Source organism: Theropithecus gelada, chromosome 5 (genome assembly GCF_003255815.1).
Source record: "Theropithecus gelada isolate Dixy chromosome 5, Tgel_1.0, whole genome shotgun sequence".
Lineage (NCBI taxonomy): Eukaryota > Metazoa > Chordata > Mammalia > Primates > Cercopithecidae > Theropithecus > Theropithecus gelada.
Genome location: NC_037672.1, coordinates 926,853 through 943,327, shown reverse-complemented (window position 1 = coordinate 943,327; position 16,475 = coordinate 926,853). Strand labels below are relative to the sequence as shown.

At 65.4% G+C, this 16,475-nt stretch overlaps 1 protein-coding gene across 1 annotated transcript; it reads left to right on the top strand.

The window, feature by feature from the left end:
- Window positions 1–1,872: 1,872 nt before the first annotated feature.
- Window positions 1,873–16,420, top strand: DGKQ (diacylglycerol kinase theta). The gene is made up of 23 exons (XM_025386780.1): window positions 1,873–2,228; window positions 4,283–4,362; window positions 6,131–6,230; window positions 6,502–6,587; window positions 6,658–6,783; window positions 7,132–7,279; window positions 7,357–7,431; window positions 7,509–7,609; window positions 7,796–8,028; window positions 8,103–8,193; window positions 8,355–8,409; window positions 8,631–8,692; window positions 9,073–9,223; window positions 9,623–9,661; window positions 9,857–9,972; window positions 12,007–12,158; window positions 12,390–12,538; window positions 12,700–12,878; window positions 13,249–13,349; window positions 13,662–13,808; window positions 13,913–14,024; window positions 14,108–14,260; window positions 14,578–16,420. Exons 1-23 carry the CDS (start codon window positions 1,952–1,954, stop codon window positions 14,674–14,676), a joined length of 2,832 nt encoding a protein of 943 aa, XP_025242565.1. The 5' UTR covers window positions 1,873–1,951; the 3' UTR covers window positions 14,677–16,420.
- Window positions 16,421–16,475: the final 55 nt, after the last annotated feature.

Below are 16,475 nucleotides of genomic sequence, written 5' to 3'. Positions count from 1 at the left end.
AGCTCACTGCATCCTCCGCCTCCTGGGTTCAAGTGATTCTTCTGTCTCAGCCTCCTGAGTAGCTGGACTTACAGGCACATACCACCACGCCCAGCTAATTTTTATATTTTTAGTAGAGACGGGGTTTTACCATGTTGGCCAGGCTGGTCTCAAACTCCTGACCTCAGACAATCCGCCCGCCTTGGCCTCCCAAAGGGTTGGGATTACAGGCGTGAGCCACCGCACCCGGCCTGCATCTAATTTTGTAATAGTTATTTTGCATTTCTTCTTCTTCTTTTTTTTTTTTTGAGACAGAGTCTTGCTCTTGTTGCCCAGGCAAGAGTGCAGTGGCGTGATCTCGGCTCACTGCAACCTCCGCCTCCCGGGTTCAAGCGATTCTCCTGCCTCAGCCTCCCAAGTAGCTGGGATTACAGGCACGTGCCACCACACCCAGCTAATTTTGTATTTTTAGTAGAGACGGGGTTTCTCCATGTTGGTCAGGCGGGTCTCGAACTCCCGACCTCGTGTTCGCCCGCCTCGGCCTTCCAAAGTGCTGGGATTACAGGCGTGAGCCACCATGCCCGGTCTGCATTTCTTAAATAGATCCCCATCAGCAGTTGAGAGCTCTGGCTCTCTGACTGGATGCCTTCCCGCTGCCCGCAGGCAGCCCTTCCTGGTCACTCACATTCTTCAGGGTGCTGTCTGTCCCAGAGCACAGCTCCTGGAGGGTGGAGGTCCCCTGAAGCTTTGGCTACATTCCCTTTACCCTGGGGTCCACCCAGGGTCCTGCCCCAGCAGCTCAACCAACAGCTTCTGGACAAACAGAATCCTCCCGGGGTGAGGACCGAGTCTCCCCCCTCAGCATATGAGGGGTCTGCTCCTCCCTCCTCAGACTGGGTCTCCAGCTCACCCTCCACTCCTGGAATCCCCCTGTGGCCTGGGTGCCCCCACCAGCAGAGCCCCCAGGGCAGGTCTCCCGGCTCCTTCCCTCCACAGTCCACAGCCCCCAATCCCTTTCTGGCGTCTCCCCGACAGGCCCCCCCCTGCTCTTCCCGCCCCCTGGGACCGCCTGCGGCGATGGCCCTGGAGCCCCGCCCTCTGCAGGTCCCTGCTCGGTGGTCTGGGGTGGGGTCCCTGGCTGCGCAGACTCCTGTCCACAGTTAGGCCCACGGGGGCAGGGACCCAGAGTGCTGCCAACGGCGGGGAGGGGTGACCCGCGTGGACGCGGCTCTCAAAGGCCACCAACGCCAGCTGAACAAGACCCGCGGCGCACACCGAGCAGGAGAGCTGGGCGCTCGGCGTGAGGCCCGGGCGGGGGTCGCGAGGCGACAGCCTCGGGCCGCAGGCGGGTTCCCCGTTGTAGTGAGGGCACCAGTCGGGCGGAGGGGGTCCTGGGCCTCGGGCAGGACCAGGTCTGCGCGTGCTAAGACCGCGAAGACCGCACGGACGCAGCCGCCCAAGCACCGCAAACCCCGTTTCCCGGGACCCACTGTGGGAGGCCCGCGGCGCTCCCGGGGGTCCCGGGAGCATCTGCGTCTCGCGTGGGAGGCGCCTGTCTGCGCAGCCGCGGGCCGCGGCCCCGCAGGTACAACGCCGCGCGTGCGGCGTCCGGAGTCCGCGTGCAGGGAAGTCTGGGCCGGTTGTGGTCAAACCGAGCCCACGCGGACCAGTTCCCCACGGCGGGTTCGCGAGGGGCCCCCACGCGCAGGTCCCGCCCCGCCCCATCACAAGGCCCGCCCCCAGTCCCGCCCCCAGTCCCGCCCATCGACGGGGCGCGGCTGCGATCCGTAGCAGGCCCCGCCCCACCCGCCCCCAGATCCGCCCACCAGCAGCGCACGGCCCCGCCCCGCGGCCCGCGTCTGCGCAGTGGGGCGGGCGCAGTCGGAAGCCGGGCTGCGCGGCGCGGCGGTGGAGCTGGGGCTCTTGGACCCCCAGCGCGGACCAAAAGGGGCTCGGGCCGTTCGGGCCAGGAATGGCGGCGGCGGCCGAGCCCGGGGCCCGTGCCTGGCTGGGCGGCGGCTCCCCGCGCCCCGGCAGCCCGGCCTGCAGCCCCGTGCTGGGCGCAGGAGGCCGCGCGCGCCCGGGGCCGGGACCCGGGCTGGGGCCGGGGCCGGAGCGGGCGGGCGCCAGAGCCCCGGGATCCGTTGCCGGGCCAGGACACAGCTTCCGGAAGGTGACGCTCACCAAGCCCACCTTCTGCCACCTCTGCTCCGACTTCATCTGGGGGCTGGCCGGCTTCCTGTGCGACGGTGAGCGCCCGGGCCCGATGCCCACCCGGCTGCAGCCCTGCCTCTGCCCCGTGGCGGAAGCCTGAGCGGAGGTGGCACCGGCGCTTTCGGGGTGGGGGGCGGGGTCCCAGCCCTGTTCTTGGGACCTGCCTTCGTGGGGCGGCCGGGGCCTGTGCGCCGTGGGGCCGTTCCAGGCTGCGGGTCTCCGGGCTTCCTCACCTGGGAGGTGCGGGCAGTGTCTCCATAGTGCCGCGCGATGGCTGCGACCGGGGGCTGTGCCTGATGCGAGCGGGACCTCCGCTGGGGTCCCCATGGCCGGCTTCCTCTCCGAGTGGCTGGGGCAGCAGGTGTGGCCGAGCAGGGCTGGCCTGAGCCCCTGGCCCTGGCCCTTCTCATGCTGTGGCCCAGAGTCCCAGCCACCTGGAGAGCCAGGCCGGGCCCTGCCGCCCGGTGCGCGTGCCCCAGCCCTGCTCCACCCAGCTGCCCAGCCCCGTCTGGGGTGAGGACGGCCCTTCCCTGCTCTGGGCCCGGGTGCTCCCAGGGCTGGCTCTCATCTTCCCCCGCGGCAAGCAGGCGGGCCCTGGGGACCACAGCCCAGCCTCTGGAGGGAGCGAGGGTCAGGACCGGAGTCCTGGACGTTTGACACTTACTGTGTCCTGGCCAGGGACGCCGAGGTGGCAGGGGCTAAGGAGCCTCTGCCCTGCTCAGGGATTCAGGCCTTTGCTCTGGGGATAGGGGTCCACTCAGGCCGGGGTCCACAGAAGAGACTGTCCCCTCACACAGGGATGTCGTCTGTGGTGGAAATGGCATGGTTGTTCCGACCCCCAGGGCGCACAAGGTGGCCTGGCCTGCCAGCTTCTTTGTCACATCAGAGCATGGCACAGCCATGCCTGCTGCCTGGGGACGCCAGGGGCTTCCCCCCAGGTGGGGAGTGTGCATGTGTGGCTGAGGCGGCTCCCTGCTTGAGGCCAGACTCCGGGTCCCCTCCCCCTTGGGAGGGGGCACAAGGGCCCTCCTGGGCAGCACCCAAGGAAGTGGGGCCAGCAGGGCTATGGGAAGAAGGGCGCCCTCCCCCACCCCCGGAGACCCAAGCATGGGGCATGGGGTGAGGAGGCCCTGTCTCCACGGCAGAGGAGGGACACGGGTGCTGCCTGTCTCCCCTTCTTCTCTCGGCGGACCCTGGCCTGCTTCCAGAGCCTTTCTATTAAGCTGCCAGAAAGAACTTCTCCGAGTCCCATCTGGAGACTGGGGTAGCCAGGGTTGCAGCAGGTGAAGGGTGCTGTGTTGTGGCACCAGCTGGGCCTTCTGGAAGAGCTCCCTGGCACAACCTTCACCCGGGGCTGTCTTGGCAGGTGTGTCCCTGGGTGCCTTGCCCACTCCCAGCCCCCAGCAGCCTTTGCCCCAGCCCAGGGCTCCTGCCCTCCCTTCTGCCCTGGCCCCACCCTCCTGTCTGTTTCACTGCTGGGGTGTGGCGCTTGCTGCTCTTATGTCCTCCTGAGCACCTTGCTGGCTGAGGTGCTCCCTGGGTCCTGTGCACATGGCCAGAGCTCCTTGGGAGGCTCAGGGCTGTCCACTCCCCAGCAGCTCCTGCCTCCCAGAGCCCTCACCTGCCCTGGGTGGCTCTAGGTCTCAGGCATGGTGCACAGCATGTAGCAGGGAAAATTAGGGGTGTGCGCAGTTTCGGGGGAGTGAGACACAGGTGTCCCTGGCAAAGCCAATCTGCAGAAGCCCGAGACACCCCTGCCACTTAGCAAGCCTGGTGAGCCCAGGGCTGGCCCTTGAGAGGCCCAGCTGCAGAGGCAGGAGGAGCGCTGGGCCCACGTGTGAAGGGGAGGGGCTGCTCTCTGGATGAGAGGACACACTCATTGTCCTCCAGGATGGTCAGGACCACCCAGGTTCTTGCTCTTGGGCTGCAGGCTGTCTCCAATGAGTGGGGCTGGGTGGAGGGGGGGCGGGGGGAACTCGGAGAACCACAGGGTGGGTATGGCAGTAGTTGCCCTGGGGCCTCTAACTTCCTGGGTAGGACAGCCATTGGGTGGGACAGGGGCCAACTCACACAGCGCTCATTCCCACAGTCTGCAATTTTATGTCCCATGAGAAGTGCCTGAAGCTCGTGAGGATCCCGTGCACGAGTGTGGCGCCCAGCCTGGTCCGGGTGAGTGTGGGGCTGGGTGTTGCACCTGCAAGAGGCTGGGGGATGTGTCAGCTCTCGTGGGGTCGAGGTACTGAGACCCTTCATGTCAGATGTTAGTGATACCTGCGGTTGAAAGGCAAAGGTCAGACACTGCTCGGGATTAAAAGGCTCAGCACCCTGCATGGATCTGTAGGGAATGATGATAAAAGCCAGTCCCAAAGGTCACAGTTAGCAAGATCCTGTCCACAGAACGTGCTCAAAATGACGAAACTAAACATCTACACAGATGTAGAGAGGTCTCCAGGCGGGGAGGTGGGTGTGGCTGTGACATGCAGCGTGAGGGCTCCTGGGGGGATGATTTCTGCATCTGGGGTGTCAGCATCTCAGCTGTGATGTGACCTTAGTTTGCAAGATGACACACTTAGGGGAGCTGACAAAGGCTTTAGGGGGTCTATGCCATTCCTCATAGCTGCGTGTGAACCCACAGGCACCTCAAGGAAGCTTGAATAAAAAGCAAAGGCAGGAAGTCTGGGTGCCTGAGGGTGTCTTGGCCACCAGCCTCCCCCTAAGGGCTCTGAGTGGGGTAGGGAAGTGACTGGCCCAAGGCACTGCAGGGCACTGCAGGAGCCCTGGGCTGGGGCAAAGGCTGCCGGGGGCTGGGAGTGGGCAAGGCACCCAGTGACACACCTGCCAAGACAGCCCCGGGTGAAGGTTGTGCCATGGAGCTGTTCTCTGGTGACAGTGGTGACAGCAGGGACATGTAGGAAGGGCCAGGCTTACTCCTCCCTCAGCTGTCAGCCCCACCGTCTGCAGACTGAGGCCCCCCATGTCTGCATTCCCTGAAGTGCTCAGGCCGCAGGTGGGGTGCAGGCTGTGAGGCAGGCCCAGGTGTGCAGCAGGACGGGAAGCCAGGCCAGCAGGCGCACCTGCCACTGGCGGGCATCCGGCTGCGCCGTCCCCTCTAATGTCTGATGCCCTGTTCCTAATGATGCAGTTTCCGGGGTGTGAGCAGGAAGCCTGAGGACGCTGGCCCTGGTGGTGGCCGGGATCCTGGGGATGCCACATTGGCTTGGACAGCCCCTCCTCATGTGGACGGCCTGAGGCTGCAGCTTTTTAAAATTGATTTTAATGTACTTTTCTATACTTTGCTTAATTGGGAAAATATGTATTTCAACTAGATGCATAATAGGAAGTTTAAAAGATATATTTGACAAAATAAAAGTCACCCTCCATTCTGGTATGCTCACAGCTGAAATTGTGGAACACGGTCTTTCTGTGTATGCTTTTATCGGGTGTGGTTTAAGTTTGGGGATAAGGGCAAGAGTCGGGAGTGAAGACTTGGTCCTTGTCCTTCCCTTCTCGTGGAAAAGCAGCAGCCCAGCCCTCCCCAACACAGAAACATTGATCCACACTTGTTATGGCCTGAGTGTCTCCCAGAGGGCAGTCCCTGTGTGCTGGGATCTTCCTGGCTCCGAGGAGACAGATGCCAGGCGGTTGACAGAGCCTCGCCTGCCCCAAGGAGGGAAGGGGTGGCAGGGGGGCCTCGCTCCCCTGCGCTAGGCAGGGCTGCTGGGGAAGGCCACAGCCTGCTCCCTGCTTTTGACCAGCCAGGCTGCCCCCAGAACTGGGGGTTGTGGTTGCTCCTGGGGCCTCCAGGTGGCACGGCCGGCCCACCAGCCCAGCAGGAGCGTGAGCTGCAGAGTTGTGCAAGTGAAGAGGAGGAGGGGCGGCGGGCAGCCTGTAGCGCTTACCAAGAGCGCTGAGGTGAGGCTGCGTCTTCCCTGGCCAGGTTCCCGTGGCCCACTGCTTCGGCCCCCGGGGGCTCCACAAGCGCAAGTTCTGTGCTGTCTGCCGCAAAGTCCTGGAGGCGCCTGCGCTCCACTGCGAAGGTACCTGGAGCCTGCCTGGCTCCCCTTGCCCCACTCAGCGTCCTGGTCTCTGATGCCCAGGGTGGCCCAGCCCACCCCCTGCTGCAGCTTGTCAGGGGTGATCCGGGGAAGCCGAGGACTGGCCGCCCGGCAGGCCACAAGACAGTTAAAGGATGCGGGGTGCTAGGTGGTAGGGATGGGGCCAGACCCAAGCGCCAGCAGAGGCAGGGGTCCTCCGGGGCACGGCAGACACCTCTAACCCTGCCTGCCCCCAACCCTGCCTGCCCCGCAGTGTGTGAGCTGCACCTCCACCCAGACTGTGTGCCCTTCGCCTGCAGTGACTGCCGTCAGTGCCACCAGGATGGGCACCAGGATCACGTGAGTGCACCAGCCCCAGGGAGCCCTGGGGGGTGGGGCGGGCCCAGCTGCTGACTGCCCCGCTCTGCAGGACACCCATCACCACCACTGGCGGGAGGGGAACCTGCCCTCAGGAGCGCGCTGCGAGGTCTGCAGGAAGACGTGCGGCTCCTCTGACGTGCTGGCCGGAGTGCGCTGCGAGTGGTGCGGGGTCCAGGTGGGCGCTGGGAGGTGGTGGGGGTGGGGCAGGAGAGGTGCGGGGTCGGGCGGGCGCTGGGAGGCGGAGGAGTTGGGGGAGCGGGGCAGGAGAGGCACGGGGTCCAGGTGGGCGCTGGAGGGTGGAGGGGGCGGGGCAGGAAAAGCACGAGGTCCAGGGGGGCGCTGGGAGGTGGAGGGGGCAGGGCAGGAGAGGCGTGGGGTCCAGGTGGGCGCTCGGGGGCTGGAGGCAGGAAAGACACGGGGTCCAGGCTAGGTCTGCGACGTGTGGGGTCTTTCCCTGGACCCAGCGCACCTGGTGCCCCCGTCCCCGGCTCCGACCCCCCAGCTCAGGCCCTTGTCCCCCCAGGCGCACTCCGTCTGCTCCGCGGTGCTGGCTCCCGAGTGCGGCTTCGGGCGTCTGCGCTCCCTGGTCCTGCCCCCGGCGTGCGTGCGCCTCCTGCCCGGTGGCTTCAGCAAGACGCAGAGCTTCCGCATCGCGGAGGCGGTGGAGCCGGGTGAGGTGCGGGCCGGCCGGGGCGCCCTGGGCTGGGGGCTGCGCACTGAGTGAGGGGTCCGTGTCCCCGACCCGCAGGCGAGGGAGGCGATGGCACCGAAGGGAGCGCTGCCGTGGGTCCAGGCAGAGAGACACCGGCGACTCCGGAGTCCGGTGAGTGCCCTCCTCCTTCCCCGCAACTCTCCTGACATCCCCGGGCGCTCTGGACTCATGGAACTTCCCCGGCCCAGGGAAGCAAACGCTGAAAATCTTTGATGGTGACGACGCGGTGAGGAGAAGCCAGTTCCGCCTCATCACGGTGTCCCGCCTGGCCAGTGCTGAGGAGGTGCTGGTAAGGGGGAGCTCGGGGCAGGTGTCTGAGCCCCACCTCCCACTGCATGTCCCCGCACCTGGCGCCCCCGACCTGGCTCCCCCAACCTGGTCCCCCTCACCCACCTGCCCTCGCCCCACGACCTGCCCCCCACTGAACCGTGCCTGACCCCCCACAACTTGGCCTCCCCAACCTGGTGCCCTGCAGGAGGCCGCGCTTCGGATCCACCACATCCCCGAGGACCCTGGCCACCTGGAGCTGTGCCCGCTGCCCCCTTCCTTGAAGGCCTGTGACACCTGGGCTGGGGGCAAGGCTGGGAGTGCTGTGATTTCAGAGGAGGGCAGAAGCCCTGGGTCCGGCGAGGCCACACCAGAGGCCTGGGTCATCCGGGCTCTGCCGCGGGCCCAGGAGGTCCTGAAGATCTACCCTGGCTGGCTCAAGTGAGATTGGGCCCGAGGCTCAGGGTCTGCTGGGCGGGGTGGGGGGAGCTCCAGCTCAGGCTGCATCCTCACAGGGTGGGCGTGGCCTATGTATCCGTGCGAGTGACCCCGAAGAGCACGGCCCGCTCCGTGATGCTGGAGGTCCTGCCGCTGCTCGGCCGCCAGGTGTGTACCCTGGGCTTGCTCCCCATCCTGGCCAGACTTGGTTGGGGGTCACTGTCCCAAGGAGGCCAGGCCACCATCCCAGCCCAGGTGTGGCTGTCCCCGTGGGTGTCCTGAGGTGGTGGGGGCCTGCCCAGACCTGATGCCAAGCTCTGCCCCAACAGGCCGAGGGTCCTGAGAGCTACCAGCTGGTGGAGGTGGCGATGGGCTGCAGGCAGGGTGAGTAGACGGCCCGTGCTGGGTGTGGCGGTCCCTGCACCTTTTGGGTTTGGGCCTGCTGCCCAGGCTCTCCTGCAGGGTGGTGCCGGACATCAAGACCGGGCCCTGTCCTCCTGACCAGTTCCACCCTGCATCCCCATGGGCCCTGGGGGCTCAGGGCAGCTGTTTCCAAGGTGGGCAAGGAGCCTGGTGCTGACGGCCTGTGTCTCTCACCTCTGCAGTCCAGCGGACAGCGCTGATGGATGAACAGCCGTTGCTGGACCGGCTACAGGACATCCGGCAGGTCAGTGGGTGTGGACGCTGGCCCCCAGGGAACCGGCAGCTCTCAGCCACAACCTCTGCCCCACAGGGTGGGTGTGCCCCAGACACCAGGTTCTTCTTGGCTAGGCAGCGGCTGTCCTGGCTGGCAGGGCAGTGCCCTCTGTCATAAGTTACTTGGTCCCTGCAGGGATGCCTTGAGCTGCAGACCTCTCCGAGTTCCTTGAGGGGAATGGACAGGGGTTATCCACAGCAAGGAAGCCTCTTTGGCCCCTTTGCTCGTTTTCATGTTGACTTAATTCCTGGGAGTGTTCCTGACACCCCGTTTTGCTGGTGAGGAGGCAGAGGGCCTGGTGCGGTGGTGCCGTTCTCCCCGGCCCAGCGTCCCCGCCCCTCTCCCTGCAGATGTCCGTGCGACAGGTGAGCCAGACGCGGTTCTACGTGGCAGAGAGCAGGGATGTAGCCCCGCACGTCTCCCTGTTTGTTGGCGGCCTGCCTCCCGGCCTGTCCCCCGAGGAGTACAGCAGCCTGCTGCATGAGGCCGTGGCTACCAAAGGTGTGACCACCGTGGCTGGCCGTGGGCTGCTGGCTGGGGGCAGGGTCCGGCGGCAGGCAGTGGGGCTGCAGTGCTGAGGCCAGCTCCTGCCTCTCCTTGAGCCACCGAGGCCCAAGCTCCAGGTCCAGCCCACGTCCCTTCCTCCAAGAGGCTGTGTAGCCTCCCACCCTCTGTGGCCCTTCCCTGTGGTGCTCAGCCTCTGCCTCTCCCTCTCCCTCTGGGGGGCCCTGGACCTCCGGGGAGCTGGGAGTCCTGCTCTTAGAGTGGGGCAGGGGTGCTTTCTGGGTAGGCTGCCCTTGGGGTGAGACGTCACCCCTGAACAGGCGGAGGGGCTGTCCCTGGCCCCCGTGCGGTACGTCCTTCACCTCCCACTGCCCTGACTACAGCCCGCCTTTGCAGCCACCGTGGTGTCTGTGAGTCACGTCTACTCCTCCCAAGGTGAGCCGCCCTGATGGACGTGGTCACATGGGGCCCAGGGGTGTTCCTGGGGTGAAGTGGGACAGCTCTGGCTCTCACGTAGCACCTGACCTTCCCTTGGGCAGCCCTGGGCTGGGGAAACCCTGGTTTGCTTCCTGCCCTGGCACCGTGGGGGCTATGGGACAGGCTCCCCTAAGTCCCGGGCCCCTACCACAGGCGCAGTAGTGCTGGATGTCACCTGCTTTTCGGAGGCCGAGCGGCTGTACGTGCTGCTCAAGGACATGGCTGTGCGGGGCCGGCTGCTCACTGCACTGGTGCTCCCCGACCTGCTGGTGAGTGAGCGGTGGAGCCGGCTCTTCACACACCCCGGGGGTGGCGAGAGGGAGGTCCGGGTCTTCAGGTGCACAGGCCCCACAGCCAGACTCGCTCTTTTCCTCTGGCATCTCTTCATCGAATTCACTGGGGGCTCGTAGGTGCCACCTTGTCTGTGCCTCACAACAGCAGGGAGGACGCTGTTGCCCGTTTTACAGCAAAGGGCCTGAGGCCAGAGGGTCAGCGCTCATCCGAGGCTGCCCAGTGGGTGATACCAGCTCCGTGGGGCACCGCGGGGCCAGGCCCAGCTTCCACGCTGCACCTGAGGCCTCCATCCAGTAGGGAGGCAGCTCCTGGATGCGCTGGGTCCCGCTGCGGCTGCCTCACCAAGGGCCAGAGCGTGTTTGTGACCAGCTGTCAGCATCCCAGGCACAGCCCTCCCGGTACAGCCTCAGCCCCACTCCCCCTGCCCAGGAGGACGTAGGGCCTCTGTTCTCTGCCTGGAGCTCCCCAGGCCAGTCAGTGCAGCTCCCAAACTTTGGACGCTGTCCTTAAGACCCACAGTGCCCAGAAGAGGGGGCACCTGGCAACAGGGTAGAGCTGGGGGAAAGGGGGATCCAGCCCATGGAGACAGGGCAGGGCTGGGCGAAAAGGGGGTCTGGCCCATGGAGACGGGGCAGGGCCGGGCGAAAGGGGGGTCTGGCCCATGGAGACGGGGCAGGGCCGGGGAAAGGGGGGTCTGGCCCATGGAGACGGGGCAGGGCCGGGGAAAGGGGGGTCTGGCCCATGGAGACGGGGCAGGGCCAGGGAAAGGGGGGTCTGGCCCATGGAGACAGGGCAGGGCTGGGCGAAAGGGGGGTCTGGCCCATGGAGACAGGGCAGGGCTGGGGAAATGGGGGTCTGGCCCATGGAGGGACTCCACGCTGCACACCGTGCCTTCATAGTGGCCTCTCGTTCTCTGCCCATCCAGCCCCCAAAGGGTCCCACGAGGACCCCCAGGTGTCTATGGCTGCTCTGCCCCTGAACCCTGACCCTTGACCCTGACCCCAGTCCAGATGAAGCAGAACTTGATCTGAATGAGTTGTCTGTGGCTGGGACGGGTGATGCCTGTGGGTCCCTCCTGTGTCCCTACACCTGGCCTTGCCTGGCTCAGGACAGGGTGGCCATCCCCACGGTCCCGAAGATGCAGCCCCTGCCCCAGCCCCACTCGCTCTGTGGGCAGAGCCAGGTGTGGGGCCGACACGTGCTTTCTCTCTCCCGTCAGCTGCCTGCCCTGGGGTGAGTGGTAAGTGGTGACCGCAGGCGGCTGTGCCTGCCAAGTGGGTCACGAAGCCCCGAGTGTGTCCTTGCCCCCAGCCACGGCTGGCCCCTGTGCCGCCGCCCACCCTGTGTCTGCACCCGGCCTGTGTGTCTCCTGTTGCCCAGCCGTCCCCGCTGTGGGGGCTCCAGCCTCCTGTTATAGGGACCCCAGCCCTGAGCCCGCTGTGTCTAGATCCCTGGGTACTGTTTCTTGGGGTTGTGTGTGGGGAGATGGGCTCTGTCCTGTGACTGAAGGACTCTGCGTGCCACTCTGTGAGTTAAGAGCTTTTCTCGGCTGCTGTGTAGGTGGGTGGGGGCCTGGGAGCCGCCATCCTCCAAAGGTGTGCACAGGAGGTCCCCCAGGAGACAAGCCTTGGTCTCGCAGGCAAGGAGTGCCAGGCAGAGTCCCATGTGGATTTCCAGCCTGGACTCACAGGCTGCGTGGCCCAGGCAGGTGTGGTCTGTTCACACTCAGCTCAGTGGGCATGTCCGAGGCCTTTGTGCTGGGAGCACCAGGCAGCCAGCCGGCTGGCCTCACTGCCGCCCTGCTGGCCAGCAGCGAGATGGGGTGACCACGCAGCTGATGTGTGATGCTTCTTATGTGAGGCCAGCTACAGCTGGCCACACCTTTCTGGGGAGGGGGCTGGTCCAGGCCAGGTGGGCTCAGGGTTGGGGGCTGGGCACTGCCTGGCAGCCCCAGCAGTGGGGACACCTTACCTTGGGTCCCCATCCTAACCCAGCCCCCTGTCTGTCAGCACACGAAGCTGCCCCCAGACAGCTGTCCCCTCCTTGTGTTCGTGAACCCCAAGAGTGGAGGCCTCAAGGGCCGAGACCTGCTCTGCAGCTTCCGGAAGCTACTGAACCCTCACCAGGTCTTCGACCTGACCAACGGGGGTCCCCTTCCTGGGTGAGTCCAGCAGGACCCCTGGTCCAGGGCAGCAGTAGGGGCAGGAGGGGTGGGAGGGGCCCCAGGAGGCTGCCACAGCTGTCTCAGCTGGCAGGAGCTCCACTGGGATCCCGTGCTGGGACCTTGAAGTCCTCCACATGGCCAGGACGGGCATTGAAAAGGAAGGGGCAGCCCGGGTAGGGGATGGGCTGCGCCCACAGCTGCTGGAGAACGCTTCCTGTCTCCTGCTAGGCTCCACCTGTTCTCCCAGGTGCCCTGCTTCCGGGTGCTGGTGTGCGGTGGCGACGGCACTGTGGGCTGGGTGCTCGGCGCCCTGGAGGAGACACGGTACCGACTGGCCTGCCCGGAGCCTTCTGTGGCCATCCTGCCCCTGGGCACAGGTGGGGTCAGCCATGCAGCCGAGGAGGGGGCCTCAGGGTCTACCCTTTCCTGCGCAGCTTTTGCTGAGGCCTGGGCTGGCGTCTGTCCCTGTGGTGGGGTCTGCACCTGGCTGATGGGCAGGTGGGTGTGGACAGATGCTCTGTGTCTGCCTGTGTCCCAGGGAATGACCTTGGCCGAGTCCTCCGCTGGGGGGCAGGCTACAGCGGCGAGGACCCGCTGTCCGTGCTGCTCTCCGTGGACGAGGCCGACGCCGTGCTCATGGACCGCTGGACCATCCTGCTGGACGCCCACGATACTGCCAGTGCAGAGAATGGCACCGCAGACGCAGAGCCCCCCAAGGTACAGGGTGGCCCGCCGTGGGGTGCCCTTCAGGCTTCCGCATATGACCTGGTCACACGTGTCACAGTGGGCATCCTCCTCCCAGCTACACTCAGACGTATGCACCCACATCATCCCCTTTGCAAAGTAGGCAGTTGAGGGAGGCACAGAGAGTGGTCACTGCTGGGAATCGTGCTGAGCCAGCTGGCAACAGAGCTTGGCCAGGACCTGCCCACGCTGCCCTCTCCTGGGTGGTGGGCTTGTTGCCAGGGTGGCCCTTGCTCTTGTCTCTTCCTGCCGGCAGGAGGCAAAAAACTAGACCTGCTGTTGGGGAGCTCAGGGGGCCTGGTGAGGGCGGCAGGGTCCTGGGAGATGAACGCCCTGTCCCCAGATCGTGCAGATGAGTAACTACTGTGGCATTGGCATCGACGCGGAGCTGAGCCTGGACTTCCACCAGGCGCGGGAAGAGGAGCCTGGCAAGTTCACAAGCAGGTACTGGAGCCGCAGGGACCGCCACCTGGTGACAGCATACCTTCCTCGGGTCCCCCAGCAGGGATAGGCAGAGGGGCTGCCACCTGGTGACGGCATACCTTCCTCGGGTCCCCCAGCAGGGATAGGCAGAGGGGCTGCCACCTGGTGATGGCATACCTTCCTCAGGTCCCCCAGCAGGGAGGGGCTGTCACGTGGTGACAGCATACCTTCCTCGGGTCCCCCAGCAGGGACAGGCAGAGGGGCCAGAACGCGGAGGCTGCCTAAGGCGGGGTAGTGCTCCCCCAGTGATGGGCGGCCCGCCCTGTCCCGCAGGCTGCACAACAAGGGTGTGTACGTGCGGGTGGGGCTGCAGAAGATCAGTCACTCTCGGAGCCTGCACAAGCAGATCCGGCTGCAGGTGGAGCGGCAGGAGGTGGAGCTGCCCAGTATCGAAGGCCTGATCTTCATCAACATTCCCAGGTGCTCACGGGCTCCCCAGAGGCTCTGCCAGGCGGGGCTACCGGCAGGCTCAGCCCTCGTCCCGCCTGCGCCTACACCTCTGTGTCCGCTTTCTTATGCCGCAGCTGGGGTTCCGGGGCTGACCTGTGGGGCTCAGACAGCGACGCCAGGTTTGAGAAGCCACGCATGGATGATGGGCTGCTGGAGGTGGTGGGCGTGACGGGCGTCGTGCACATGGTGAGCCGCCGCCCGGGTGTGTGGGCGAGCCCAGGGTGGTGTCCCTGGTCCCCACTGAGCCCAGCTGGCCTCTCCTGCTCCAGGGCCAGGTCCAGGGTGGGCTGCGCTCCGGGATCCGGATTGCCCAGGGTTCCTACTTCCGGGTCACACTCCTCAAGGCCACCCCGGTGCAAGTGGACGGGGAGCCCTGGGTCCAGGCCCCGGGGCACATGATCATCTCAGCTGCTGGGCCTAAGGTACGTGGGGTGAGGCTGGAGAACCAGGAGAGGTGGGCCAGGCTGGGCCGGTTGTGGGAGTGGCCGGTGGTACCTGGGTGGTGCTGGCATGGCCTGCTGCGGCCCTGGTCTTCCTTGACTCCGGGGAGGGTGCCTGCCTCAGAGGAAGGCTGTGCCAGCGGTCAGGCAGGCCACAGGTGGCACAGGGAGCAGCCAGGCAGGTCCCTCCCCTTCCGTGAACTGAGATGGCGTCAGCTGCCCGGGGCCCAAGGACTTGGGGCTGCCCGTGCACTGTTCTTTCATCGGCCGTGTCACCCTGGCCCTCTGCCCTGGGACAGGTCCACATGCTGAGGAAGGCCAAGCAGAAGCCGAGGAGAGCTGGGACCACCAGGGACGCCCGGGCGGACGCGCCTGCCCCTGAGGGCGATGCTAGGTAGGGGTGGCTGAGGCAGCCCAGGGGCTCGAGCCGTCTCTGCCTCCGCCTCCGCCTCCGCCAGCCTTGTTTTCAGTTGGTCTAGAGGCAGCTCCACATCCACACGGTGGCCGGCCTTGTGGTTGGACCTGGCTACAGCCCTGACTGCATCATCTTCCTGGGGCCAGAGCAGGACCAGCCCTCATCCCACTGGAGACTGCTGTGTGGGTGGCAGTGTTTCCCCGTGTCCCGGGTGGGCACAGGGCTCTGGCTGGCGAGCCCTCTGCCCTGTGGGGGCCTGCCTGGTCCTCTCCTCAGGGGTGGGCACTCATCCCTCCATACCTCTCCCTGCCAAGCCCCTTGAGCTGGAGAGTGCTGGACGCTGGCCGTCCAGGTGGGTCTGACCTCGCTTTGTGTCCCTCAGGCCTTCCCCCTGGCCAGTCTTTCAGAGCAGCAGGCTCCCTGGTGTGTCCTTACCCCCAGCAGACACAGGCTGCCAGCCCCTCCAGCCTCCCCTCCCCGCCCCGGGCAGCAGGTGTGGGCAGTCCCTGGTGGGCAGCGTGGGGCTGCTGGGTGGTTGTGACTGGTGACTTCCTTGTGTTGGGGGAAGAGAGAAGGTGCCTTCCCTTGTTTTCTGGCCTTGTTATATACAGATGGCAGCTTGGACCCCAGGTACAGCTGCAGGGGCACAGTGCCCAGCTGGGCCTGGTGGCCCTTTCCTAGTGCCTGTGCTGGGGGAGGAGAACCTCTGTCGTGTGGAGGCCAGGAGGTCTCAGGTGCTGCCCTGGCAGCACCAGAATGTGGGCCGGGCCCAAGTGTCTGCCCCTCGGCCCTCAGGGTGGGCCATTTAGCACCCAGAAGAGACCAAAAGCAGGACATGGCGGTGCGGAGGAGTTTGTGGAGGCGGAGACAGCTCCACGCATGTGGCGGAGGAGCTGGCTTTCAGCCCCAGACCCCACGCTAGCACTTTCCACGCTGCTTGCTCCCTGCTGACATGCCGTTCCCAGTGTCTGTGTGAGCCGACATCTGCTCAGTCCTATCCCTCGTCAGCATGTGGAGACCCAGCTCCCGCAGCGCCCCTGCTCCCACGTCCCCCAGACAGCTCGGTGGAGGGTCCTGCGTCTGGGCCAGGCTGGGGTGCACCCAGTCAAAAGACAAAGCTGCCTCCACGTGCCCAAGGATTCAGACGGTGCACTGGCCCCACGAGGAGTCTGACCAAAAATGGAGCCAGCCCTGTGGGAAGCCCTGACTCCCCCCACGAGAAACAGGCCCACGGTGAGGATATCCCCCTTCCCCTTGTGGGGCACAGCTGGCCTGGGCCTCCGATTCTGCGGAGCTTTCGGGGTGTGGCCTTGACCTCAGAAGTGGCTCTGGTTTGGCCTCAGGAGTGTGTGGCCTGGCCCAGCCTGCTGCAGCCTCCTGGGGGACCCTTGGTGCCACTAATCCTGACCCCCCCGCTTCTGCCAAAACTGCACAGACACATGCATTGTAAGGCCTGCTCACGGCCTCAAGTGTGCACTCTTGTTTACGTCATCGTCAAGACCAGTCCTTCATTTGTGATTAGTTTTGCTTCGCGAGCCCTGGTGTGGACTGTGGTGTGTATGAATCATGTGTTAACTGTGGTGAGGGGCTTGTCCTGTATGTGAATGAGTCTGTACCCAGGTGAGCTCTGTGCCCTGTACACCAACCGGGCCCCTCTGTATTTATCACTGCCTGAATGCAACAGTAATTTATATCTGGGACAAATACAGTTTGGGCGTCACTGTCCTGCCATCTCTTCCTCATCTTTGTGTCAACAACCTGGCATGGCATCCCCTGCCCCCG